Source organism: Lagopus muta, chromosome 1 (genome assembly GCF_023343835.1).
Source record: "Lagopus muta isolate bLagMut1 chromosome 1, bLagMut1 primary, whole genome shotgun sequence".
Taxonomy (NCBI): Eukaryota; Metazoa; Chordata; class Aves; order Galliformes; family Phasianidae; genus Lagopus; species Lagopus muta.
The window spans coordinates 175,072,236-175,099,182 of NC_064433.1; the positions used below are offsets into that span (position 1 = coordinate 175,072,236).

Consider the following 26,947-nt stretch of genomic DNA (forward strand, 5'->3'; position numbering starts at 1 on the left):
GAATGGCTTCAGTTGAAAATATAGATCTGTTTTCCACACACACCTAATGGGGGAAATATTTCCTGGCAGACCATGCAGGTCTCAGGCAGGCATGCCTACTCTGTCAAATCTTATTATCAAGGCTCTCTACCTATATTACAGAATTGGTGCTGTATCCTCTCTAATGAAGGGATTATTTTAAGGCCATGTGCATTTCAGCAGGAGTAAGAGCCTTGCATTGAGAGAGGCATCTGTAACGAGGGGTTTTTAATCAGGATACATTATTAATGAAGTGCACAGGAGACGCACAAACCTGCTTTATTAGGCTAACTGTAAATGAGCGCATTCGGTAAGAACGTGCAAAATGTGTGTGTGCTGAGAGAGGCTATTTTGAGAATTTAACTCATTTCTGAGCAGTAAAGGCATCCAGGCTGGCTGTAATTGGTGCCTGTGGCAATTGTTGATACCCTGACTACATTAGCTTTCCTTGCCCTTTAGCGGAATTGGGAAAACATTTCTAGTACTCGTTAAGCTGTCTATTATCAAGACATCATAAATATACACGTTTAGAATGGATCGTTTTCTATCCCAGTGCCTTAGAGCACTTAAATAAATTAGTTCCTACTATTTCAAGTATTAATGTTGCGGTAATTATGCATGAAGCAATAATGCAATTAAAACTGCCTTCCAAGTTGCTCAAGTGGGAATATTTTTAGAAAATAATACTTGATCTTTTCTCAAAATACACTCCAGAGCAGGTGGATGGGCTGTGTGGCTCACGGTAATGGCAGTGCGAGACTGTTTTACCTCAGGATCCTCCATTGCCTGCAGCTCAAGTCAATATTAACCAAGTATTACCATCTGTTGGCTTTTGTTGACCTCTGGAAGGAGGCAGCAGTCTGATTTTATTTTTTTTTTCCTCCTCTCTTTTTTTTTTTCCTTCTCTAGTGGCAAAATGCCCACATCACAGCTGGCACAGAGTGCTCCAGCAGCAGGGGGTTCATATTTAAACAATGCAGCCACACTTCAAGGTGGGAAATATGGGCTGTTGTTCAGTTTGCTACATGTTCCACTTCCTTTATGTACAATGCCTACTGCTTTCAGATCTTTGCAATATCAGCTATAATAAGTTGCAGTAAAATATCAGCTCGGCTTTCAGCCTTAGGTCTAAATTTCTTTACATTTAAATTGGACCTCTTGTTCCTTGGGAGAAAAATACATATCTTGTCGCTGAGTTACAAGTAAGCTTTTCCAGCTTTTTGGCAGTCAGGTAATAGTTAAAGGGAAAAGATTTCTTTTTTTCCAGCCAGAAAAGCAGTTTAATGACTTTGGATCCGTGTGTTCATAGCAGCACTGTAGCTGCCCTGCAAACCCCTGGAGCTTGGCAAGCCCAGCAGACTTGGCAGGTTTTCCTGCCAGCTTACCAAGTCTGAGTCAAGCATGGGTTGTTACAATTTCGAATCTATTTAGAATATTTTGTTAACTGGAATATTGAGGTGGAGGGCTTTTTCCTTTGCTGACCTTAAAGAATACCATCCTCTCTGCAAACAGCTACTGCTTAAACTACATGTACCAATTTATGACTTGTGCTAAATGCAAAATAAGTGTGTATTTTATGCAGAGTATATGATTTGTTGCTCTTGACATGAAGGTACTAAGGAAGTGCACAACATTCTTTCCGTTGTTTGGCGTTGGATAATGTGAAGGTCTGGTGGAGACGAGCATAGCTGTTACTTTTCAGTTTTCTTTTTGAGAGCACAGTGCAGGCTGGTGTGGGGAGGAATGGGGAATGAACTCGCTTCTAATTTTCACCTGTATGGATCCTGCCAAAAGGAAAACAAGTTCAGAATTTGAAATTGGTGTATGTTTATGTTGCTGACAGTTAGTTCTTGCCCAGCAAAATCATAGCAGTCCTGAAATAAGAACAGTGCTTTTCTGCAGAAAATTCATACAAGGTTAAAGCAAAGTTCAGAAGACTAAAGATTGTGGCACTTAAATACTTCATTGCCACAGACAGAAACATCCACCTCGTTATTCTTCTACTGTGACTGACGGATCTCTGGGGCTTTTAGCATGGTCTTTAATGAATTCTGCATCACCCAGTTGTGGTAGGATAGCTACTTTCTTAGTTAGAAGAAATGGGCTTGTGGAGAGGATATCTTTCACTCATACTTCCAACAGTCCATCTACTGCATTGTAAGACACTTTAATAGCTTGGCTTTCTCCAAGTTTTACATAATTGTATATTCACTTCATTACTGCTAATATTTTTTATGGGAAATGTGAATGAAATATAATAGCTTTGCCTGGTTTGGGGCTCATTTCCTATCTATGAGCCAGCTACAGCAAGTCTGACTGCTTTATTTCACCCACCCAATGGAAAATCAAGGATGTCTGTTGCTAGAGGACTACCTATAAGAGGCTTCATACAACAGTGATATCCAAAGAACCATGAGCCAGTGTCATGAAAGGCCTCAGTGTTGGTCACTAATCCTCAAAAGTTCTGTTTTGCCTGGTGCCTAGAAGACTGAGCAGAACATGGGCTGAGGTTGCCAGATAGGCAGACAGGCTTTTGGTTTGTGAGCTACTTAAGTTTCTCATATTGGTCCATTTATTCATCATAGAATCATAGAATGGCCTGGGTTGAAAAGGACCACAATGATCATCGAGTTTCAACCCCCTGCTATGTGCAGGGTCACCAACCACCAGACCAGGCTGCCCAGAGCCACATCCAGCCTGGCCTTGAATGCCTCCAGGGATGGGGCATCCACAGCCTCCTTGGGCAACCTGTTCCCGTGCGTCACCACCCTCTGAGTGAAAAACTTCCTCCTAATATCTAACCTAAAGCTCCCCTGTCTCAGTTTAAGACCATTCCCCCTTGTCCTATTACTATCCACCCTTGTAAAGTCGTTCTCCCTCCTGTTTATATGCTCCTTTCAAATATTGGAGGGCCACAATGAGGTCTCCCAAGCTCATTCATGCTTGCAGTAAACTGCAAGAGGCCTGGGTGATCACTGCTAAATATTGAGGAGGAAGCTTGTTTGAAGCTTGGACTCTTGCCAAGAGAAGCTGCTCTCAAGTTCCTTACCTGCAAGCCCCGAAAGACTTGCTGTTTCCCAAGACCTTTCATAGCTTTCATTTAAATAACTGAGGTATGCAGTTTGTTACAACTCCCCACATTTGAGTGAGAATGGTCAGCATGCTGCTTTGGGACAGTTGTTGGGCCCCGAGAGTGGTGACCACTCCGTGTACTGGTGGTAGAAGTAAAAATGATGAAAAAAGATTGGAGTATAAAATTATGGGTTTTTTTCAATCCTTTTCTCTCGACAGACTTGGAGGGATGAAGACATAACTTATTTAATTCAAATTCATGTATGATTGACAACGTGAATATTAGAGGAAATTGAATTTTAGGAATTAGGTATACATTTTTGTAGTTTATGCAAGACTGATGTATTTCAACTAACTGGAAATAGAATGCAACTGATGGGTCTTTTCAATCTTGTCAATATTTAAATCTTCCCTTAAGTTGCCTCTGTCTCATGCTGAAGAGTCCCAGTCTACTTAGATACCAGATTCATGAAAGCATTTGCAGGTCTTGATGCAGTCTTCTTACCTTCTATTACTTGATTATTCTATTCCCCTTTTTGAGATAGAGCACAGGAGAGAACAAATGGTATGCAGTTATATAACTCCTATCTGAGTTATTTTGCTCAGCCACTTCTATTGTACAAATTACAAACGAACCAGAGAATAAATGGTGCTGGCAGGAGAGTGCTGCGGCATCACTGATAGAACAGTGCCATGGACTGTCAGGCAATGAAATGTAAAATAGCAAGGTAAACATAAGATAAAATATGTTAAAAACTGGTGGTGCTTGAACTGTAATTTTCAACTAAATGTTGTGGTACACGGGTTGAGCTCAAATGGGCTTTACAAATGAACTTTGAAAGGGACAGTAATCACAGATTCAGAGTGCTCCTTTGACAGATAAATGATCACAGATTCACATCCCTTGGGAAAAGGCAGTACTTTCCCTTCTTCTTTCCTTAGCCTTTCAGTGCCCAGCTCAGTGTTCTGACTTAGTAAAGCATTTCTTATTTTAAAAAGCTGCTTCAAAAGTAGAATTAAGCAAGTAGGTCCACATAAATTCTGGAAAGAATTGACTTACACAGTGCTGCATATAGCATTCTTCTGGCATTTTGGTGTTAGAGTCATCTCAGAAGGGAGCTCAGAAGCCACCCAGTCCAGCCCTTGACTTAAAGCAGGGTCACAGGGCTGAGTTTGAGCCATGTTGCTCAGGGTTCTTCAGCTGTATTTCATAGACTTGTGAAAGGATGGAGACTTAACAGAATCTTTGGGCAACTTCTTCCGTTGTTTAATTCTTAATTTATGTTTATTAAATAACAATTACTATCATGCAAACAATAACATTATAGTAATGTAACTGAATCAGTACCTCTAATTCTGGGAGTGTAACTAAAACAGAACACAAGCCAAACAGAGCATCCATCACAAAACAGCTAACGTGAAAATTCTGATATTTGGCTCTGATGGAAGGTAGGTGGAAAGATGGCTCGAAGCCATGTTATTTTGCCTGTAGTAAGACTTCAGAAATATTTTGAGGCCATTTCTTCTTTTGAGAGTAACAATTCGTATACAGTAAATTGTTCCATCACCTGTGTATTTTATTTTAAACAAGCAGTTCCTTGGCAATATTTAAAATCTTAAGATTTTGAAAGAGAATAACTTCCTGGCACTGCTGATAATTATTTTTAAAGCATGACAAGCAGCTGTCTCCAGATGGTGGTCTGTGTTCCATATCCTCCTCCTCTACTGTAGATGGAAACATTTACTGCAGTAGTAATCTGAAGCTTCTTGTAACCTGTCTTTCTTTGTTTCAGCTTTGGTTTGCTTTCGTTAATGGATTCTCTGGGCAGATTTTATTTGAGCGATGGTGCATTGGTCTGTATAATGTGGTAAGTGCTACATGTTTTGAATTGGTGTTGCTTGGGATGTGTGTTAGTGTGCTCTGTCCCATTTCTCCTAGGAAACAATCTAAGTGTATGCCAGGAAAGGTGAATTCATTTATAAAAGCCATTTTGATCTACCCTGAGCTATAGAAAGCGAAACATATTGAATGCTGTTTTTAATCACAAAAATAAATTTTGAGAAATAAATTTTGAAAAATGCCCTTAATGCATAAGTGCTTAGCCTAGTATAACTTCAATAAAACTGGAGCTTTTAGATGTAGTTTAATTTTCTCTTTGAAAGCATCTTTGGTCTCCTGTACTGAGATATTTTACTGACTGCTAACGTTCAAAATAGACCTTAGCCTTTGTGTTTTTATTTTCTTACCTTTTCATAATATGTTCTCGTCTCAGTGATTCTGATCCATGCAAAAACATATTGAAGCATTTACTGATATATAATTAGTAAATACAGAAGAGTTCCTCTCAGATCTTGTAAGAATTAGATGCTCAGTGAAGCATCGTGCACTCTGTACTGAGTCAGTACAGAACTGAAAGCAGCACACTGTGTAACCAGTATTCCTCACCTTCACCAAGTGTAGGATGTGTTGGTCTGGGAGTGCTTTCAGCTTTTAGCTCTGCTTTTCAGGGCCCCACACTGTATTGTGATTTTATCACTCTAATCAATAACTTTAATCTGATTAAAGCCTGGAAGATCTCTGGGGCCATGTTTTGCTGCATGCTATTGGCCTGTGCTGGTCTTTTTAATAGAGTGTAATGTTACTGATGGCTGGATTCATAAGCTACTAGGACACTTTGTCAGTGTTGAAAAATCCTTTGCATTTCTCTTTAGAGGGGAGAAATTAATTTTTTTTTTTTTAAATCAGACTCTTTCAAAATATGTGGAAATACAGAAAAAGCCAGCAAATTATCTCTATCACCGAGTAGTATTAATGGAAACATTTCTGTCACATTTCTCTAATCTTAAAAATGATGGCACAAACCCTCATATGCTCTAAGATTTCATACTCTCCATGGAAGGCATTAATTCAGGGATTTTCCACTTCCTCTTCACCCTTATTTCCTGACTGTTGCACAGTCTGTCATTCATGGTTAGATATTTGCATCTATTATCTTTAAACCTGGTTTGATGGATCTACCTACCCTACATTTAAAGCTCATGGATGAGGCTCATCTTAGAGAATCAGTGGAGTATAAATTAATACTTGTTTCATAAGGCCACTATTTTCTAAATGTAGAACTGGTCCCAGAGAATCACAGAGAATCAAATGCTAGTGGGGTGTTAAGGGCTTCCACAATTTAAAGAGGTTAGGTTTTTAAACGGAGTTTAACTCTTCTGTTCTTTTCTATGTTAATTAACCCTCTGTTACATGCAGTCTCAGTGAAATGCTAAGTGTGGGAAATCTTACTACAGCACTTTTGGAATCATAGATTCATTTGAATCGAAAGGGATCCTTAAAGACCACCTCGTCCAGCTCCCCCGCAGTGAGCAGGCACATCTACAGCTAGATCAGGTGTATAGTGGTTTGTGCTGATTAATATAATAGGATTCGTGTTAGGGCTGCAGAGAATGGCCTCAAACTGTGCTGGAGAAGTTCTGTTGGATATTAAGAAAAATTTCATCTCTGAAAGAGTGGTGAGGTGCTGGAATGTGCTGCCCAGGGAGGTGGTGGAGTCACCCCTCCCTGGGGGTGTTTAAGAAACATTTAGATGTGATACAAAGGGACGTGGTTTAGTGGGGAAATCATGGTGGATGGTTGGGCTGGATGATCTTGGAGGTGCAACCTTGGTGATTCTATGAGCTTCCTTGCAAATTAGAAACAAACAAACAAATAAAAGAAACCCAAACCACCTCTCCAACAGTGTCTTGATTGAATTGGGAAGTGTCGCAAGAATCATTAAAAAAAAAAATAGGGAATTGTCTTAAAGGTATATGAGAACGTGTCTTGTTCTGGACTATGTTGGACCAGTGGTCTTAGTTCTAGCTCTGCCCACCAATAGTTTAACAATCTGATTTATTACTCTCTGAGCAAAAGAAGTTAGGTCCAGGAATGGAACAATTGCTTTTTGCTGGTGTCTGGTCCTCCTTGTTGCCTTTTGTCTGCTCTCCAGACTGCCAGCTCCTTGGTGGTGGGAAAGAGCCCAGTTTTCACCAAATTGAAACACATGCTAGAGACCAGTTCTTAACCTGAAACTGCTAACTGAACTGTCCTCAAACTGTTAAAAAAAAAAAAAAAAAAACTGTTAAAAAACTGTTAGAAATTAATTTTCGGATACAAACAGTGTAAAATTACGTGGCTAAAGTTTAGCCTTGGTGACATTTTCACTGTTTACTGACAGTAAGAAACATGCATCCCTGAGGTGGCTTTAAATGCACTGCCTCGGATCCTGGAAACACTTGAAGAATGATGTGGGACCCAGTAGAGGCTGACTTGCTGTGATTGTGGCAGGGTTCTGCTGCCTTTCCTGGAACATTTCCGAGTCTTGGTTATCTCCAAGCAGTCAGAAATAGGGACACACAGAATGGTTAACTTGTTCAGGACACAACTGGCTGGAGAATTCCTGAAGTACTGCAGCAGAGAATGGCCATTGTTTTTCAGTGTATTTTTAATGTGACATTCACATTTGTTGTGTTCTCAAACTTAGCTTTGGTTAATCATATGGCATATTTAATTATGCCTACAACATGCCTATGGATGTATTTGAATCCATTCCTTCAAGGCTTTTTTGAAAAAGTACGTTCTGTCTTTCCTTTGCACTCTGGTGAGGCCTACCCTCCCCAGATGAGCTGCTGCATCAGAAACTACTGAGGGCTAACTTCTTCAATGTAAGCTGCTTGGGTAGTAGCACCGCTTTTCATTTGTGCTTCTTTTCTTTGAAAGTCAATATTTGAGAGTTACACGTTTCTGAAATTCATGCATGGATTTGTTTGGACATCTGAAAATTATGTCAACACACCAGTTGGTAATGCATCTTCAGTGAAGTGTCTGGGAATTTTGCTGTTGACTACATACTGAAATATTATCAGGGATCCACTTAAAACTCAGAGCCGTTTTTAATGAGCATTTGCTTGCTTTGCAGATTTTCACAGCATTGCCACCCTTCACTCTGGGAATCTTTGAACGATCGTGTACTCAAGATAGCATGCTTAGATTTCCACAGCTATACAAAATTACTCAGAATGCAGATGGGTTCAACACAAGGGTAAGGGAACAATCATCTGTTTCTTTAAGAACAACATGAACATTTTGATTTTGCAGGTCTATTTCATCACAACATAACTTACTCCCCCCTGTCTCTTCTGTTTTATACTACAATACTGCAACAAGATTGTTGTTTTCAAAGGAATTGTGTTTCATTTTAAAAAAGGACAACAACAAAACAAACAGTTTGTTTTCAAGTGAGGATTTTCAGAAGTGGCTTCAACTGAAACTTGTCCTGAAATATCTGTGAACAGTGATTTCCAGAAATCATTTGTATCTGAATATGATCTTTTAATTCACATCTACTAAAAAATGGTTATCTTACCATTCTTGTAGAAACTGAGTGACTTCATCCACATTTATTTAATACAGAGGTTGTCATAACACTTCCTTCTGGAGAGCTTTTTCACCGTTAATCTGTTCCTCTCTATTATTAGAGAAAATAAAAATCAAAAAGTAAAAATCGATTTATTTTGACTTTAACTTTTGAAAAATGTACTTTATTTCATTTTGCTATTTTACATGCCAGAAAATGCCAGCACTGGAATTCTATGTTTATTTCATAACAGGCACATTTAAATGTACTTCTGAGTCAGGGTGGCTGTAAGACTGCTTTGATTAGAGAGGAGGAAGAATTTTGTTGAGCGCATAAAGCTCTACTTTGTGCAAGGCTGCTCTATCTGTAAGTTTAAGAATTGCAGAGCATAGAAAGTGTTTGCCCATTAAAAGAAAATAGAACACTTCATGGTATAGAACCAGTCTTTTAAAATCTTTCTTTGAGATAATTAAAGAAAGGTGACTCCATCTGTCTGCTGTATTTTGATAAAGATCTTAAGTTGCAAGTCTGCTTGCCTGTTACATTTTAACTGGATAGAACAAAATTGCCCAACTGGACCAGTGTTTTCTTGTGACAGAGCAGAAATTGTAGGAGGAAATGGATCTTAGGAAAGTTTAGGTATTTCACTTCAGGAAAAATATCGTCTGACTCTAAACTACACAATGAAGCATTTGTTGGGAGTTAGAGAGAGGTCAAGAGTTTTGGACTTTACTGATGACTTGGTTTGTTTTCCCTCAGGTTTTCTGGGGTCACTGCATCAATGCCCTGATCCATTCCATCATTCTCTTCTGGTTTCCACTGAAAGTACTGGAGCATGGTAACAGCTTCATTATTTCTTACGCCAGTAACTGATGTTCAGTCTTACAGAGCCAATGTGTTTGCAGAGTTGGAGGTTGTAACAAGTTCTAAGGAAATAATGCTGACAGTTCAGTACACTCTAGTTGCTGTTCTTGGCCAGTTATCTGGCGGCTTCCTGAGTTTATTCCTATTTAACTTTATTATTGTTCATGCAACGATGTTAATACTTAAGAAATTAAATTACTGTTTAGCTAAAGTCTTACTCAAACACTAAAAAGTTCTGTACAACACCTGATTTTTTTTCAGTGATGTGTTTGGACTTCAAATTTTTACTGTTTTTGCAGTGGTTGTTAAAGCAGCTGGTAGCTGTATTACAAGTTTTGTTTTATCTTTCTAGATCTCTCCCATTCCATAATGCAGTACTGTAAAATATAAAGTGAAAGAACGAGATTTCACTATCACTGAAGTCTGTGGTAGAAGTGAATTGCCTGGATTGGAAAAGATTGGATTGGGAGTCAGATATTAGGAAAACAAGACTTTTTTTGTATGAACCAAGTTTACTAAGACTTGCTTTCTTTGAAATGTAGTGCAACTGCACAGTATTTCAGGGAACAGTAAATCCCATGCAGTTCCTACTTAGATTTGTTATATAATTGTGTGGGCAGAGAAAACATGGGAAGTTCGTTTTACTGTATTAAGAAACGGGACAAAATCAGATGCGGAATTTGGGGGAAGTATTTAACAAAACATGAGTTTTTCAAAACAAACGCTTATCTGGAAACACACTTCAGCTTGAGGATGGATTAACTGGAGAGAAGGTAAAAGAAAAGGAAGGGAAGATGAATGCTCACATCAAAGGCGCATGATGGTGGAGATATGGAGGAGGGAGATTCATGTTTCTCTTTACCTGGTTCAGTAAAACTTCAGTGTCATATCCTCAGTGACAACTTCACACAGTGTGTGACAGACCATACAAGAAGGAGACCTCCCTTTCCTCTGTGGGCTGAGAGCTCTGTTTCAGTGTAGGGGGAGAGAAGTTGTTTTTGTTTCGTTGGTCTTTGTTTTGCTTTGGGGAGTCTGGGTTGTTCTGTTTCACTATTTTTATGGGAAATGTTAATCTTGAATAGCTCCTCTTTAAATCCAACTTAAAATGCTCTGGGCTGATTTCTGTGATAGTTGCAGGCTATGCTTTTTGTTTCAGTCTTCCATAAATACTTTTCTGACTATTCAGTTCCTAAGTAGATAATACACTTTTGCTTTAGACAGCTGGAATGGTAAGACTGAAATAGTCACCTGCTCATATGGTAACTTTCTTTCTCAGATAATTTCAATGGGTTGCTTAGCTTGCTTTCCGAAGAGGAACGAATATTGAATTTTCAAGTTTCTCTGTATTTCTAAGTAAAAGAAAAGAAATGCCAGTGTCATACACAAAAGTGCACCATGTTCACCAGGATGTTTTTCAACCTCTCGAGTTCCTTAGAATCTGAAGTGCACGTGTTCAGTGAGCACATATTTCTAAAGCCATGCAAGTGTCCATTCACTAAACATCTGTCTGTTCTCGTTAACAGAAATATCATTCCTTTCAGGACTGCTTAGCCTGAAGTGGAAGGTTATGGAAAACTCTGGAAAAAAAATTTCAGTACATTGACACATTGCAGTGTAACTTAAAAATATATATATATATATATATATTTTTGCAGCAAATTTTACTCCATTACTTAAATGTGCACTGTGGTGTGCTAGAGCAATATACTGTCAGAGTCATTAGATGAGTTTATTATAGAGCTGTCAAAACAGGTAAGTTTTTAGGCATCCCTCTTTGTCGATAAACAGACGTTAGGCATCACCAGGGTTTATGGGATGTGGAAGGCTCCATTCTCTCATGCTCTTTGCCTTTTTTGTTGATACTAGAGCAAAGAGGCTGCTAAAACTTTGTGTATTTGTGAATGATACGATAAATTTCTGAGGCCACAGAGTACCAGGAGAAAAAATGCGCTGATAGAGATGCCTGTGAAGACCAAACCTATTGCTGAGCAAACTGGATCAGGTTTTTGATCTTGTTCTGCTGTTTGTGATTAGTATATCTGGTGCTGTTTCATAGTAGATTGGGTTCAAAATGGAAAGAAAAGCCACAATATAGAATTGGTGACTTCTGGAAGATATTCAGAATCTGCCAGTTGTTCAGAGAAAAACACATGCAGCAATTATAGAAGCAAACCATCATGAGAAGCTTGGACAGCTGTACTGTCTGAACCTTTTACCCATGCTCTGGACAGAGTCTTTACCAGAGGTCATGCTGTCAAGGGCTCTTCTCTGTAGACTTCAAGATCCTGGAGACGTGCTTTACAGGAACATAGTTAACTGAGTAGGTGACCCTGGTTTTACAATGTCAGATCCAGTTTTGCAAATAAACCTAGCTAAGTGGTACCCTCATAGTAGAAGCACTGTACTAGGCAGTATGTGTTTAGGAACAAGTCCAAGGGTTTTATCTTAAGCCTTTTTCATCCCTGCTGTTTGTGTATTTCTTTAGCAGTTGTCTTAAAACCTGTGAAAATACCAGTACTTACCATGCTTGTGTAATGCTTGAAAGTTCCTGTGAGTATGAGTTCATCTGGCATTAGCGTAGCTGTTGAGTGTGCTTTCGTGGTGTTCCGGTTTTATTCAGCATGGGCTAAGAAAGACTAAACAGACATCTGAAGCACTGCCAAGGTTGGCACTTGCAAGTGATAGATTAACATGTACTTACCCTCCTGTGCACTTGTCTAAGAGAAAGCGTGCGGAGGGACTGAATGCTGCTCAGTTACTGAATTAACCTCCAGTGAGGTATTTTAGATATTAAATGTACTTTTAAGAGGAAGCTGCAAAAGATCAATCTACATAGGCAACTTTGCTTCAGCACACATCAAGTCATGTATAGGCTTTATTCACAGCGGAATTTGTTAGAGCAGTCAATAAGCAGCACAGAGCAGATAGTCACAGAAGTGATGCCGACCTACCTCAGCTCTTAGAGACAAATTGCACATTAGTGCCTGGCAAAAGTTTCCCTTCTGCTAACGACTTCTGGCAAGCAGGGCTGTATATATACACTCTATCTGAGCATTCTGTCTTGTTTAGCACAACTGGTGCATTACCAGTAGCTCACAGCTTCTAAAAGTGCTCTTTGACATTCCAAAAGACAAGTTTGGAACAAGTTACTGTGTAGCCTCCTCAAAATCTCCTCGATGCTGCTTCTGCTCTATTGATAAACTGGTTAACAAATGTGACAATTCTTCTTTTTCAGATGCAGTATTCACAAACGGGCAGGGAATCGACTATTTATTTGTTGGAAACATAGTTTACACTGTAAGTTTATGTATCCAAGACATTTTTTGAGTGGTCATTTTTTTACGCTGTCAGAAAATTATGTAAATCGGAAGGAAGTTTAAGTGAAGTCAGACCTATGTTGTGAGCCTGATTTTTTTGCCTACTTTCATTGTTTTTACACATGGACCAACAGTATCTTCTGCTGTGTCCATCCCCCACCCCATTCTGCCAAGGCTGCAGGAGGTGGGTTGGTACTTAGATGGTACTTCCATTTTTAGGTGTTAAAGGGAGATCGGGCTGTGAACACCTCCAAATTTGAGAGTGCTGATACTGAAGCTGTCTTATGTCTTTTTCCTTTACAGTACGTTGTAGTCACTGTTTGCCTAAAAGCTGGCTTGGAAACAACTGCGTGGACTAGAGTAAGTATCCTTCATTAGCTTTTATTTTATTAGCATACGTTTTTCCCTGATGAGCATTAATACAGAAAAGTAGTACTAAAAATCATTTGAGGCTGCAATATTTTAATTGCATCTTTTATTTAAGGATAAACTAAGTTCCATAACTATAGGAGAGAATGAATGCGCTCTAAAGATGTGATAAAAAAAGAGCATCCTATCAGAAGTAAGAATTCTAATTCTAAAAGAATTTTGCCAACATTTTTAAATATTGAAAATTCAGAAAAAGATGCTAGAAATTTGCATAAGAACATCTTTTTACTCTGTAGCTCCTTCAAAAATTAATGCAGTATTGAATGATGTCTGCCCACAGATAAACAAATGGGTTTTGCAGAGTTCTTTGAAGCTAGTAAAAAGCAGTGGTGACTTCAGATTGGTTGAGAATGTTTGTTTGGAAACTTTCAGCAATAAATAAGGGATGTTAGTCAAACAGTTGTGTTGATTCCTAGATGTGAGTCACTTACATGCAGTGAGTGAATGCTCTGTTATTGGTAGGTGTCAGAATCTGCCAGGGCAGTGACCTCCAAAGAATATGGGGGGTAGGAAGTTCCTGTGTTGATGGAGCTCCAGCACTTTTCTTTCTTTGTCTAAACCTCATGAAAACACAAATACTGTGAGTTTGGTGGAGTCCCTGTTTCTCCACGACCGTATGAGATGCCTTATAGAAATATTGTTTTCATCATATTCTAAGACGTAGTGCCCTTGAGACTAAGCTGTTTTGAGGAGCCCCGTATTCTTCTTCTATCAGTTTTCTGGAGGGACTTGGCTAAATCTCATAACCTCTTTCCTCCTATTAGTTGTAAAATGTTTCCTTTCGTTCCTCACAGAGGAATTGTTAAGATTAATGAGCTGATGTCTGCTCTGAATTTTAAAGATGGAATACTATCTGTATGGGCTATGTAGTTATTAGGAAATGCTAATGCTTTCTGCCTCATTCCCTCATCAGAAAATAAAATGGGGTCTTTTTTGTTGTTGTTTATGCACAGGTTCTGTGTTTACTAATATTTTAAAATGCAAAAGCAGTTAGAAACAAATTAATCCCCTGTGCACTGAAAGATGACTTATTTAAATCTGCAGTGGAGGCACATAGCCTGTTTAGATCCTGTTATGTTTGAATTATTTGATGCTTCCTCCTGTCTCCCCTCCCCTGGCTAAGTGGTGACTTTTCAGTCACCTGGGAATAATAATGATTTCCCCTTTCTTAACTTCATTTAAAAAGATATCATAATTTTTAGTAGATCTCAATGTTCTTGAACAGTGGCATTCTATACAGGAAGTTATTGTTCTACAACAGAAAAATGTTTGTATCTATGATCGGGTTTTTTTTCAATATATACTCTAATGCCTGTCCCATTGCTCAGACCAAGTGATTCTCATCATCTTGGAATCTGATATTACAATTATTATTTCAGCTGTGAGTGAATCAACAAACAAAGAATCTTTAGGTTACCTGAAGAGTATTAAATGTACAACATTGAGTTAAGCCTCTTCTCCATCATCGACTGGATTGGTTACATGCAATTTGTTCTTCAGAGCGAGGGACACTGCCACTTGGGAGACATCTTGGGTTCAGCTGAAAGCTTTAAAATAAGAAACACAGATTCAGTGTTGCTGAGAGGCTGGTAAACCCAGTAGGCAGTGTGGAAAGAAAGGCGTTGGTACAAGCAGTAACATGACAAAGAAAGAAATCTGCCCATTAGGGCTGTGTGGGGCTACTTTCTCTTCATGTTGCCTGTATACATCATTGCAGCAGGCTTTTCCAAAACACAGCTTTCTTCAGAGCTTTACCATACTGCTTAAACTGCTTCAGATAAATTGTATGCACAAGACGTGCAGTGTTGTTTTTTTTTAATGTATGAGCACTATATTTCATTTTCTGTTATTTAACATGTCTGACAAATTTGCTTCTTCTGCTTTGACATGAGTTCTTCAGCAGTAAATGATAGATCAGTGGAAAATTATCAGTTAGGAAAATTATCAGAGCTTGGTAGGGTTAGTGTTTAAGAAACGTTCTCCAGCAGGACAAGGAGGGCTCTTTCAAAAAGCAGAGAAAGGTAGAGAACTAATGCAAATAAATACAAACCTGATATTGGTGAAGGGAGGTGCGTGCTGAAAGATGATTGGGACAGCCATGAGAAGATGATGAAAACAAAATGAGCAAAGACTTTACAAAGCTTTGCAAGGGCAAGATTAAGAACTGCAGAACTCAAGAACTGCCCTGCCAGCAGAACGGAAAGAACCAAGACAGAAGATTCACTGCCATAAATACACTAGGAATAGGAATGTGTCTTTGAGTGGTTTCTCTGCTTACTTTTATCTTTACAGCTTTTAATTCTAAAGCCTGTAGGAGTCTGCAGTTTGGAAGTACCAGTCCAGGCCACCCTGGCTCTTCTGTCCGCTTGTTTGGGATGGAAGGCTGTGGCTCAGAGGAAGCTGCCATCTACTTTTGGGAGAGCAGGGCTGGTGCTGTTCTCCTGCCACTGCTTGGGAATGGCTTCTTTTTAAGTGAATTCCTGCAGCAACCCCACAGCACTCTTCAGTGGAGCTGAACACCACAGCTGCTTGTTGTGGCAGGGCTCTATTCTGGTCAGAATATTGGCATGAAATGTCCTTTGTTTTCAGAACAGCAAGCAAATCAAATGAACTAAATTGCCTCAACTTCCCCCAGATTCAAAAAAATAAAATCTCCTAGTCTCTTCTTTATTTATTTCATAATCATAGAAACCTTAGAGTTGGAAGGGACCTTTAAAGGTCATCTAGTCCAATTCCCCTGCAATGAACAGGGATCGGGTTTTATTCACCTTAAAACTGGATCAAAATAACTTTTCCAGCTGCTGGTCAGGTCTCCTGGGTGAAACAAGTAAATAGAAAAGTCTGAAAACAAACCTTCCTGCCCACAGTGTCTCTCCTGGGGGAGCCCACCCCACGTCCTGCTTGCTTGCCCAGCCTCCTTAGGGGTTGAACAAAACTCTGACTTTCTGAGGGTGCCTGGAAGAGCATTCTTTCCATCACCTCTGAAGTTTTGCTGTATGAATGCTCCTTCTGTATGCTGTCTCCAGTTGCTTCCAGCTATCTGCCAGTCTGCACTGGTGCTGCAGGCTCCCTACTTGTTTCCTCTACTTCTGCTCAAGAAAGCTCTCCTTTCTGAAGATGCTCAGTACTTCCAGGGAAGGAGCAGTCTTCTCCCTCTAGAAGTTTCAGTCTCACAACAGACAGAATGCAGTGCCTACCGTTAGGCACTTTGATTCTCAGACACTGTTTGAAAAAGAAAAAACAAGTCAACATATACAGTAATCAAATACAAAGTATAAATCTGAGAACTAAACAAACATACTGTGTATCCACTACAGCCCCCAGTGAATGAATTCATTGCCATGTTTCTAAGGCCGTATGTATGTAGTAATTAAGATTTATGCAGGTACTTCTCTGAGTTGCAGCCAAAGTCATCAGCCGCAGGGGTTGTTGGCATCCAAAAAAGCTGGAGCCAATAGTGAGCTCAGTTGCGTGTTACAACCAAAATTACTGATTCCATCCACTGCACTGTAAAAGTAAAACAACTTAAATAATCTTGAACAGCAAAATAGTTTGGGTGTGTAGGAGAAATGACTTTCCTTAATGCAACTGAAATGAACTGTATGCTGGACGTGTTCTTGGTCTCTTTGATACTGCTTTCATTTACTCTTAGTCTGCAGATTAAAGAATCAGTAAAGACATAAACCATATTGCATATCCATAAATCACTTAGAACACTTTTAGAGTAGTAAAGGAAAGCTAATCAGTAGATGTTGATGGTTTAAGCGGTGGTATCACAACACTGAACCTTCTTCTGTGAAAGGTGTGTGGTGCACATGGATGCGTGCATGCACTCTGACATGAAGGATTTGTCAGTACGAACTTTAACCTGTGCCTTTGAAAAATTCTACCTTGATGTATGTGTTGAACCTGGCATGTGTACAGTGGGAACCAGGAGCTAGATGAGAGAAATCAGGGCTCTAAGGAAAATCTGATGAGTTTTTGGAGCTCCGAGTAAGACAGATTGGCTGGGAAGACTGACTGCCGGCTCTGTTGTGAGGCAGAGATTAAAGAGGAGGCTGTTTTATGCTGTTTAAACAACCTGTGCTACTGGCCTGAGACCAAGGGCAGTAGACAGGCCTGAGTGAGGCTGATAGAAACCTGACCAGAAAAATAACTGCTGAGGTAGCCGGGAGGTGCGCTGTGCTGACTCTCCTCTCCCTGCTCCTTGACAGTTCAGTCATCTGGCCGTCTGGGGAAGCATGCTGCTCTGGCTCGTCTTCTTTGGTGTCTACTCAGCCATGTGGCCCACAATCCCCATCGCACCCGACATGCTGGGGCAGGTCAGTATGAAGGCTTGGTAGCACAGTGGTGCTCAGCCCGCACATGCACAAGAGGCTTGTAAAGGATTGTATGCTACTAAGAGCGCTTGCACTTAACGTTTCTTAAAGCTCTGCGTTCATTTACCTGAATCTCCTCATTAGAAGAACTCTTTCTCCCTGAAGATGACATCATATGCAATCATAGGCACTGTAGAATCAACATGACAAGTCTCACTTCACTCGAATAGCACTGAAATTAGCTCTTTGATTAATGCTTTCCTGGTTAGACTATCTTTTATAAAACTCCCGGTACAAATCTAGTTTTTGCTCTAGATTTGTGGAGTTTTCTCTCTTCCATGTATTTTGGTGTAATATTTTTCCCTCTTCCCTGCATTTGTTCAGAATGAATCGGAATTGACTTGAGAACAGCATGAGATGGTCAGAGGCAGAAGGGAAGCTGACCTGTTAATGGTCCCTCTATAACACCACTGGAATGTTGGATTTGTTCCTTCAGTGTCAGCTGAGTTCCAGGTGGTGAAATTTTTCCCTTTGGTGTCATTACTTCAAACTGTGGTGAGCACAGTGAGTCACAAGCCTGTAAAAATCACTCAAAAGCCTTGTGAATATTTAAAATAGAGGGCTTCAAGGAACAATGAAGAATTTAAAAATATATGGTAAAAAAAATATTCTGTAGAGTGGAACTGTGTCAAACTGACCCACAATGCGAGTTTTGCATAAGAGTTGCCTTTAAAGAAAGGGTGCTGTTTATGATGGATTATGTTTATGATACAGAAAGAAAAAAAAGCTGGAGTTTTAACGAAGAGTTGGAGTATATTTAACTCAGCTCATCCTTGTGTAGCAGAAAATAATAGTTAAAATAATCAAAGTTTGAAGAAAGCAAATAGAGATTTTTGCATTTACTCTCATTTACACTCAACAAGAACAGTCTGGCATCATCGTGTTACTAACAAAATGCATATTGTATAATTGCTGATAAAGCACTGGGGATAACAGAGGCTGTTGTAGGCAGACAGACAGCTTTTTGCAGCAGATTGTGACAGGCTGGGATCAGCAGGTAAGTGGCTGACAGACAAAACCTAACTTTTTGGATAGCACAGAGATGGTGTCATCTCTGTGTTTCATAGCACATACCACAATAGCAGCTGTAGTTCATACATTTATGTATCAGGCAGAAATTTGACTGAGTATCACATGGTGCCATTAAATGTTTGTCCTTCACAGCAGATTAGAGTGCTGCCCCAAACAAAAAGATTTACATTAATTAAGTTCTGGTTTTGCTCGGATATATTTCAAAAATATATTTTTGAATTTAAAGTTTGAATGGATTTTCTGACATCATGACTTGGGAAATGGTACTAATGTCTTGCAAAGTGTGTGTATATCTATGTAAATATGTGTATATGTTTTGCATATTATGTTTTTGACGCTGTATTCTGATGCATTGTTGGATTTTCCTTGATGTCGTAAAATCAAGGAAGGTTTCTAAGGTAAAAGGAACTTGCTTACCACTTGCATTAACTTGTCCAAAAGCTTGTGAGTCATCAGATGCTGTCATAATAGCAGCTTAAGGTGAAATGTGCTGTGATCGTTCTGGGTTGCCTTGCTTCTCCCAAACTTAAGGTATTCGTTGCTCCTGCTTTCTGTCTTTCTGCATTTGCAAGTAATCAAGATATCATAAAAGTAAAATGAGATGATGAAAAAAATTTGTTTTTTTAAATATCTTTTTTGTGTGTGTGTGTTTATTAAATGAACCAAATTCCAGAAGCTGTTAGGTATTTATTTTACGCAAATGCAATAGCGCTTTTGATGGGAGCTGTTCTAACTACTGTACTCATCTGGCATCTGTGCCAGCCAGGACTTTGTGCCGTGAGTAAAAGGCCTAGGATGTGCAAAACACTTTATTTTGCCCATTCATCAGATGTCAGCATGAAGCCTTGCAGGTATTTGATGATGTGAAAAGATGTTTAGTTTCTGCTGGGATTTACTGAACCATTTTTACAAAGTATTTCTTTCTTCTGGCTATTGTATCTTGAACATTGTCATGGAGAAAATACTACCTTTTTTTTTTCCCTCCTGAAGGACAAGCAACTTAGTTTTTCTCTTCTGTCAGAGTCTACGTATTTCTTCTTTCTCCACCATACAACTTCCTAATAGAATGCATGTAATGCAATAAAACAAATACGTGATAAAAATGTCGATAGTCCCTAAGAGAAGTTTCCAAGAACAAGACATCTGGTACTTTGGAAATAAACTTTGGTTGTTTTGGGGATACCTTTTCAGATATACAAATATAGTTGGCTTTAGTAGGATCTGTAGAAATAAATCAAGACAAAGTCATTCCTCATAGGTGACTTTCCTGAATCCTTTTGTTTTTTGGTTGTTTTTTTTTGGTGTGGTTTTTTTTTTGGAGGAGTTATTCTTGTGTTTTCAGAGGACAGTGACCTGAGGACACCCAGTGCCAATTTTTTCTTGCCTTTGAAGCCAGGATGCTTCCATGGGAGCCGTGCCCCAAAGAGAACAGTGAGCAATAACATTTGTGCTCACTTCTTGCATATGTCATACAGGTGTGTGCGCGAAATGCTGCTCATCTGTTCTTCAGTGTGTTTCCTCATAGGAATTGCAGCTTACTTTGGGTTTATGAGAACAGTGTTACACTGTACGGATCAAAGTCTGTATGTGAATATATCCGCCCATGCACATACACAGGTACTTGGATCTGAAGGCATTTGTAATGTACATGTATGTAAGAAAACATGTATGAAAGTGATCAAGCTTTGATTCTTGATCCAGACATTATCTAAAGCAAAGAGGAACAAATCTCTTCCTTCCCCACCCCAGGGTCAAATGCAGTACTTTGGGTGTTATAGGGGAGGGGTGTTCCTGTCAACCTCCTGGAAACTTCTGGTATTGCCTCTGGATGAAGCAAGGCTTAAGATGTGAGTTTTGCTATCTGTTTCCATACTGTGATGTAATCGTGTTTTGTCTTTGTCTCAGTAGTTGTTACCATTAATGAAATGTTTTCAGGAAAATTAGGACTACCCTTTTAGCCTTGAGGAGAGAGGGTAAAAAGAATGTTTTTAAAATCTGTTTTTGAGAGAGTCACAGATGGTGGTTAATCCACAGTGCAAGTTAGAAATGTCTAGATTTTTATATTTTTGCTTTGTGTTATATGTGGTCTTAGCTCAGAACTGGGATTTGGAGTTTGGAACACACCTTGCTGTCAGAGCAGCATTCAAAAGACCTTCCTCACGTGAGCCTTCCAGCCCCACCACAGCAAGAGAATGTTGCAGTTGGAGCTGCTGCACTTTCCATTTTCTTTTGTTTGACTGCTCTTGAGAATAAATGGTTGTTCCATCAGCTCTGCTTCTGTGGAGTGTAAGCAGCTGAACGTAGGAGCCACTCTAATGCTTTCCTAGTTCTAATCCTTTATGGAAGACTTTTTTTTCTTCTTTTCTTTTCTTGTTTTGTTTTGTTTCCAGCTGAGTTGTCAAATTCTTGCTAGGTTATCTGATTATTTACTTAGAGTTTAAGAAGGCTGTGCATCATTTTTGCCAGGCTGCTGTCTGAAGGATCCCAGCAGTGGAGGTGTCTGTTTGATCCTATTTAATGTGTCAGTAGCAGTACTTACTCAAAGCAGTGGTTCATCAAAGAAAACATCTTCCTCTTGTAGCAAAGCTGCTTCTTCTTTTCTGTTTGTATGTCATTAGCATGACAGATCCACCTTAGCACTTGCAGGACATATTTGACTTTGGAAGGCAATGTAGAAGATTTCATTTACGCTGCGTGCACGGCTGGTTTTGTGCTGACCTTCAGTCTGAAACTCTTTTAAATCTTGCTGATTGAGTTGTTGCCAGAGCCTTTGAGAAACATGCATGGGAAGAGTTGAACAACACAAGACCAAGAAACAGCAACAACAAAAAGCTGGAGATTAGATGCTAATCATTTTTTCGACATAATAAACAGGTTTCACATTACAGCCTTCTCAAATCTGTACTGAAATACAGCTCAGCATACATTTCCATGCCTTCCAGAATATTTCTGGCTTTTTTTCTCTACACTTGTTTTTTTTTTTCCAGAAGTTTCGGTTGTTTTCTCTTTGGCTTCTCATATTTCCACAGTGTTTGGAGCTAGTTAGAAAATTGGCTGCTTTGATTGTGGTTTGTCTGCAATCAGTTGCACATTACATTGTGGTGTCAGTGTTTTGTTCTGTGGAAATTCTTCATTCAGCTGTTAGTCAAAAATCAGACTTCGTCTGCAAATTGAGGTTCTTAATGCCTGCTGATCAAGTTTGTTTTTATTATTATGCACAGTGGTCTCCATGGCACTTGATGTGGTTTTGGAACTTTTCTGCCGTTTTGGACTAGGCTCCAAGTAGACAAATTAGACTAATGAAGCATGCATATATTTTCAAGCATCTGTTGAAGGAGTGAATTTGTTGTTTTTATGATCCACACATGGCTTTCAGAAATGAATCTGTCATTTTTAGGTCCCTGGTGTGTTCTGTATCATATACCAAAAAGAGACCAAAAAAAAAAAGAGAAAAAAAAAAAGAGATGGATGAAATAAATATTTTTACTTACTTCCGAATGTGAAATCTGGGGATTAAGCATGCTTACTTTCTGGAGGTTAACTCCCCCAAACATGCCACTTTACCTACTTGGCAACTCTGTGACAAATCTGTCCTAGATATTTGTCAAAGGTACCCCTGAGTTCTTTCTCCTTTGAAAGTAATGCAGCTGTGCCTGGTGCTGTGTTGGCCTTTCCTTATAGAGCCATGCGAAAATAGGGTTAAGCCATGAACTCATTCTGGTTCTGGAAGTGGCAGTGCATGTCAGGGCAGTCAGCTGGCCTTGAAGTTTCTCTTGGTTGATCACGTGTGCATCTTTCCTACGCGGTTTGTTCCTGCACAGTAGTGGCTAGTGAGCTGCTACATCACATGGAAGAACAGGAAAGTGACTGTAGGTAAACTGCTACTCACAGATTGCACAGACAGTGTACACGGGCTGTCAGCTGCTTTTCCTTCAGTGCTGTGATGAAAGCTGGACACTAGCCATGCTGTCTGACCAGTGTCTGTTTTGAGATCCGGTAGCTTTAACAAGTTTAAATACAATTCAGTAGCTTAAGTTGAAACATAGTGTATACAAAGGCCATTTACACTTCTGCGTAATTGGCCGACTAACCAGATTATTTTGTTTTGGAGTGCAGTATCCAGGAACACAGGAACAAGCTCCTTCGTTCAGGATAAAATTATAGCTCTGTGCTTCAAAAACTGCATCTTTTTTCAGCTTTGAGTACAAGGTTGCTCAACGTCCTTCAAAATTTGCCCTAAATTGCTTTTTCGTGCATTTAAAAGTAGAAAAATCTTGCTGCGTGCTCATAGGAAGATGTTTGTAAGACATCCTATTCAATATTTTCTTAATTAGAAACATCTGGCTTTTAAATTTAAAAAGCAGCTACTGTATTTTACCAGAGGCAGCATACACTAGTATTCATTTCTACAAAAAGAAGTCTGTATTTTGAGCCATGCTGACAAGCAAGGAAAGACTGAGAATGCATGACTTGCCGTAGTGGATCAGAGCATTTCTGATGTAGTCTGCATTCAACATTAGAACAGAGGGGAAACAAACTGTTCTACAGTGTGGGTTTGACATTTAAGACTGGGGTTTGTGTGCATCCCTGTTTAAACAACAGAACTAACCCAACTTTACTTTTCGTACAATTATGGAACTCTAGAATATAATGATGAGGAAGGGGCCCACAAAGATCGTAGAGCCATATAATATCCTGAGTTGGAAGGGACCTATAAGGATCATTGGGTTTAACTCATGGCTCCATGCAGGACCACCCAAAATCCAAACCGTGTGTTATGTCTGAGAGTATTGTCCAAACTATTCTTGAACTCCAGCAGCTTGGGACTGTAACCAAGGCCCTGGGAAGCCTGTTCCAGTGCCTGACCACCCTCTGGTGAAGAATCTTTTTTTTATGAGAAGACTAGTGAAGCACTGGAACAGGTTATCCAGAGAGGTGATGGCTGTCCCATCCTTATACACGTTCAAGGACAGGATGGATGGGGCTCCGAGCACCTGATGGAGCTGTAGGTGTCTCTGTTCATTGTATGGGAGTTAGACTAGATGATGGTTAAAGGTCCCTTCTAACTCCCAGGAAGGATGTTTTGGGGGACCATGTCAAAGGCTCTACTGAAGTCCAGATAGATGGCATTGGTGGCCCTTCCCTTGTCTGTTGATGCAGTTACACTGTCATGGAAGGCCACTAGGTTGATCAGACAACCATGTAACTACATTCTGGACATGTTGTTCAGAAGGATACTATGAGAGATGGTATCAAAAACTTTGCTAAAACCCAAATAGTCACATTCACTGGATTTCCTTGGTCAACTGCATGGGTAGCCTTGTTGTAAAAAGAATTTAAGTTAGTTAAGTGGCGCTTTCTCCTTGTGAACATGTGATGGCTATGACCAATAGCTGTGTTGTCTTTCAAGTGTTTTTCAATAACTCCCAGAGTAATCTTTAATCCTATTATAGTCTTTAATCTTTAATTGCATAATTTAAAATTATTGTTATAACTTGGGAGTAGCCAACCAGTTTTTGTGTCCCAGTTTTTGGCCTCTTTGATACCTTTTGCCAGTCAATTTTGTAGGCTAACAGTGGGCTACATAAAGGATGTGGGGTGGGCTGAAGGGCAATGCTATAGGCTTCATAGCCAAAAAATCTGTCACTGCCTTTGCACAGATTTACTATTCATCACTCCTGTCTGTGGCTGTCATATGTAGGAACTACTCCCACTGCAGGCATGATGAAGGCATTGTGCTGGCATCAAACAGTGACCTGTTACTACATGGAGTTTGTTGTCTTGATGATCTGGAATTGATGAAGGTGAGTAGGAGAGAGAATATGAAAGTAGAGAGAGCAACGTCCTTTGATTCCTATAATCTCAAGGAAAACATAAGAAAGATGGTAGGGCAATTGCTCATGTAAGATGATTTTTAAAAATGCATTTAAAGTTCCCAGCAATGAAGTTGTTGCTACTTTAGAAAATAATATGAACATCAGATGGGATCTATTCCAGAGTGTGACTGTGTGTTGGAATTAGTGGTTTTATAGCTTGCTCTGGTCACGCTTAAGTCATTTTGTTTTCAGATGGATGGATGCAGTAGAGCCCAAATAGCAGATATTTGGGGTTTTCTTGGGATGTTATTTTCTCCTTCGTTCCTTGGAGACAGAAGGGCTGTGTTATGTTTTTATTTGAATTTACTTTGATGTATTAAGGGTTTTTTTTTTTGTAGGGGGACTTAGTTTTGCTGAATTTGTGCTCCACATCCTGTGATAGTTGGGTTGCATTTTTGTAAGAGCCAGGCATAACTATTTTCTATGGGAAAAATATTTCCAGATCAATTTGAAACATACCTTTATTCCCTTTCCTCCCTACAGTATATGTTTCATGAGATCATTTTTTCCCAATTGTATCATGTCAAAATTTGATCCAAAAAGCCCTGAGGAGTGGAAATGATCTTGCTTTTATTGTGCAAAGACTGACATGGGTGCACAGGCTTTGGGAGCAGCAAACCTGAAGCAGCACAACCCTCCTGAGTGCCCCATGCATGGCTGTGGGTCAAACAAGGCAGTCTGTCCCCTTCTGATTTCTGGTCCACTTGGCAGCCAGCAGCAACTCCAGTATCTTGTGCTACTTCTCTGCTGGGGGATGTGGTGAAGATAAAAAGAGTTCTAAGCTGAATTCTGTGAGATCTGGGATGTTTGTGAAGCAGGTCAAAATGCACCTATTTGTCTTGTAGTGTGTGATTTACCAGATCTGTGTATTACTTGAGCTGGTATTTCTATGACAGTAATCTCATCAGAAGGCTCAGGTAGGGGTCTATGGAAAATAAATGTTATAACAGTGGTGCTAAGCAGACATACATCCACATGCGCTTCCAGAGGGCTGTGTTTTCTGGAGAACAACGTGTAACTGGATGGGATTGAGAGGAAACAAGGACTTGGAATATTATGGCTGTCATCCCTGTAATTATACCTGAAATGTGAAGGCCTGCTCATGATCCCATGTGCTACCATTCTTCTCTGTAGCATAAAACCCAACAATGGCAGCCCTCAGTTTCTTGATGTTGGGAATGGAGTGTTTTCTACTGCTGAGAGCTGCAATTTCCTGCCAAACATGCTGCAGGGAGCACAGATCTGGATTTACAGTTCTTTTGCAGTATGAAGGCACTCATGTTTTCAGAAGGTTCCTAAGGAAGGAAGAGGATGAACACCTCCCAGTCATCAGCTCTGCCTCTATCAGTGCATGAGGTGCACCCAACTCTGAGCTAGGGAACGAGGTTCCTCTCTAGAGGGAAAGCAGGGAACATAAGGGATTGAATGGAGAAATGTTGGCCTTCAAAGTTTCCATTCTGTATTAAGTTCATTGCTTGCCATTGTACGGATGGATTGCAAAATGTGTGAGTGACTAGAAGAGGATAATTTGTTTAGCAGAGTGTAATTTTAGACTCTTAAAAAAGTGACTGTCACTACTGCAAAAACTTCTGAGCAGTATTTTGAATAGGCATCTGTTTTGGTAAACATGAAAGGGGTTGCATTTTGGTGTTTCTTTCATTAGTCCCCATGGTTTCCATATCTTTGCAAATGGTGGTTTTCTGTGTTTTGACCATTACTATATGTACCTACAGCAGAAGAGCTAATGTTTGACATTTCATTTCCACATGTGTAAGAAGTATTTCTGTTAAGAGGTTCTGAGAGTATTTGAGAGAGATGTACCAAAAAGGAGTATTTTTCACTTTCATTTCTGTGTCCATAATTTCAACGAAGCGTGAAAAATAACCAGTTCAAGATTTGCTCCAACAAAAGTTGTGTTCAAGGAAGGCCTTTCCAAATTCTAGTGAAATTTCTCCTCTGTAATGGTATAAAAGTGAGAGGCAGTCATGGTGAATTTCTTTGATAGTACTGTGCAGTTATTTTTCCACTGTGCTTTGGTTAAACTGCAAATGAATATAAAAACAAATCAAAAATAGAGAAGGGAGAAGTGAGTGTACTGAGTAACGAGTTGCTCATCTGGGGAGGACAGGGCAGACTACAAAAAATAAGGCTCTGTCAAGCTATTTTTCTTAGGTGCTTATAAAAGTGCTGTTTTCATTTGGGGTGAGACAAATCTTATTGAAGCTGGTGGCTTTAACCACTGCTGTTCATTCAGAATATATGTGAAGAGCAAATGAACTCCTAGAATACCGGTCTCTCCACACAAACTGAAAGGTGTATGAAAGGCAGCCACAAAATCTAAAATGATTTCTAAAGTTCCAGTGACAACATCTAGGGACTTTTGATGTCAACTGTGCACGTAAAGGGATGTGGAAGTGCAATGAAGTGGAAATGGAAGAGGGAGGACTGAGGGATAATTGAAGTAAAATTACTGGCTGGATTTAGAGTTGGGACTGTGAAGAAAAGGCGTGTTCTGATCCTTGATATTAGTAGTCAGAAAGACATGATGAACTCATGTTCAA

At 39.6% G+C, this 26,947-nt stretch overlaps 1 protein-coding gene across 8 annotated transcripts in view; it reads left to right on the plus strand.

Moving 5' to 3' along the window:
* The window catches only part of ATP8A2 (ATPase phospholipid transporting 8A2), a 322,239-nt gene that overhangs the window by 207,157 nt on the left and 88,135 nt on the right, over window positions 1-26,947 (plus strand). For all 8 annotated transcript variants that reach the window (XM_048933647.1, XM_048933645.1, XM_048933650.1 and 5 more), the window contains 6 exons: window positions 4,884-4,958; window positions 8,052-8,174; window positions 9,249-9,327; window positions 12,589-12,650; window positions 12,974-13,030; window positions 17,314-17,421. In XM_048933647.1, the coding sequence (XP_048789604.1) occupies window positions 4,884-4,958; window positions 8,052-8,174; window positions 9,249-9,327; window positions 12,589-12,650; window positions 12,974-13,030; window positions 17,314-17,421 (504 nt within the window). The remainder of the gene's footprint in view (window positions 1-4,883; window positions 4,959-8,051; window positions 8,175-9,248; window positions 9,328-12,588; window positions 12,651-12,973; window positions 13,031-17,313; window positions 17,422-26,947) is intronic.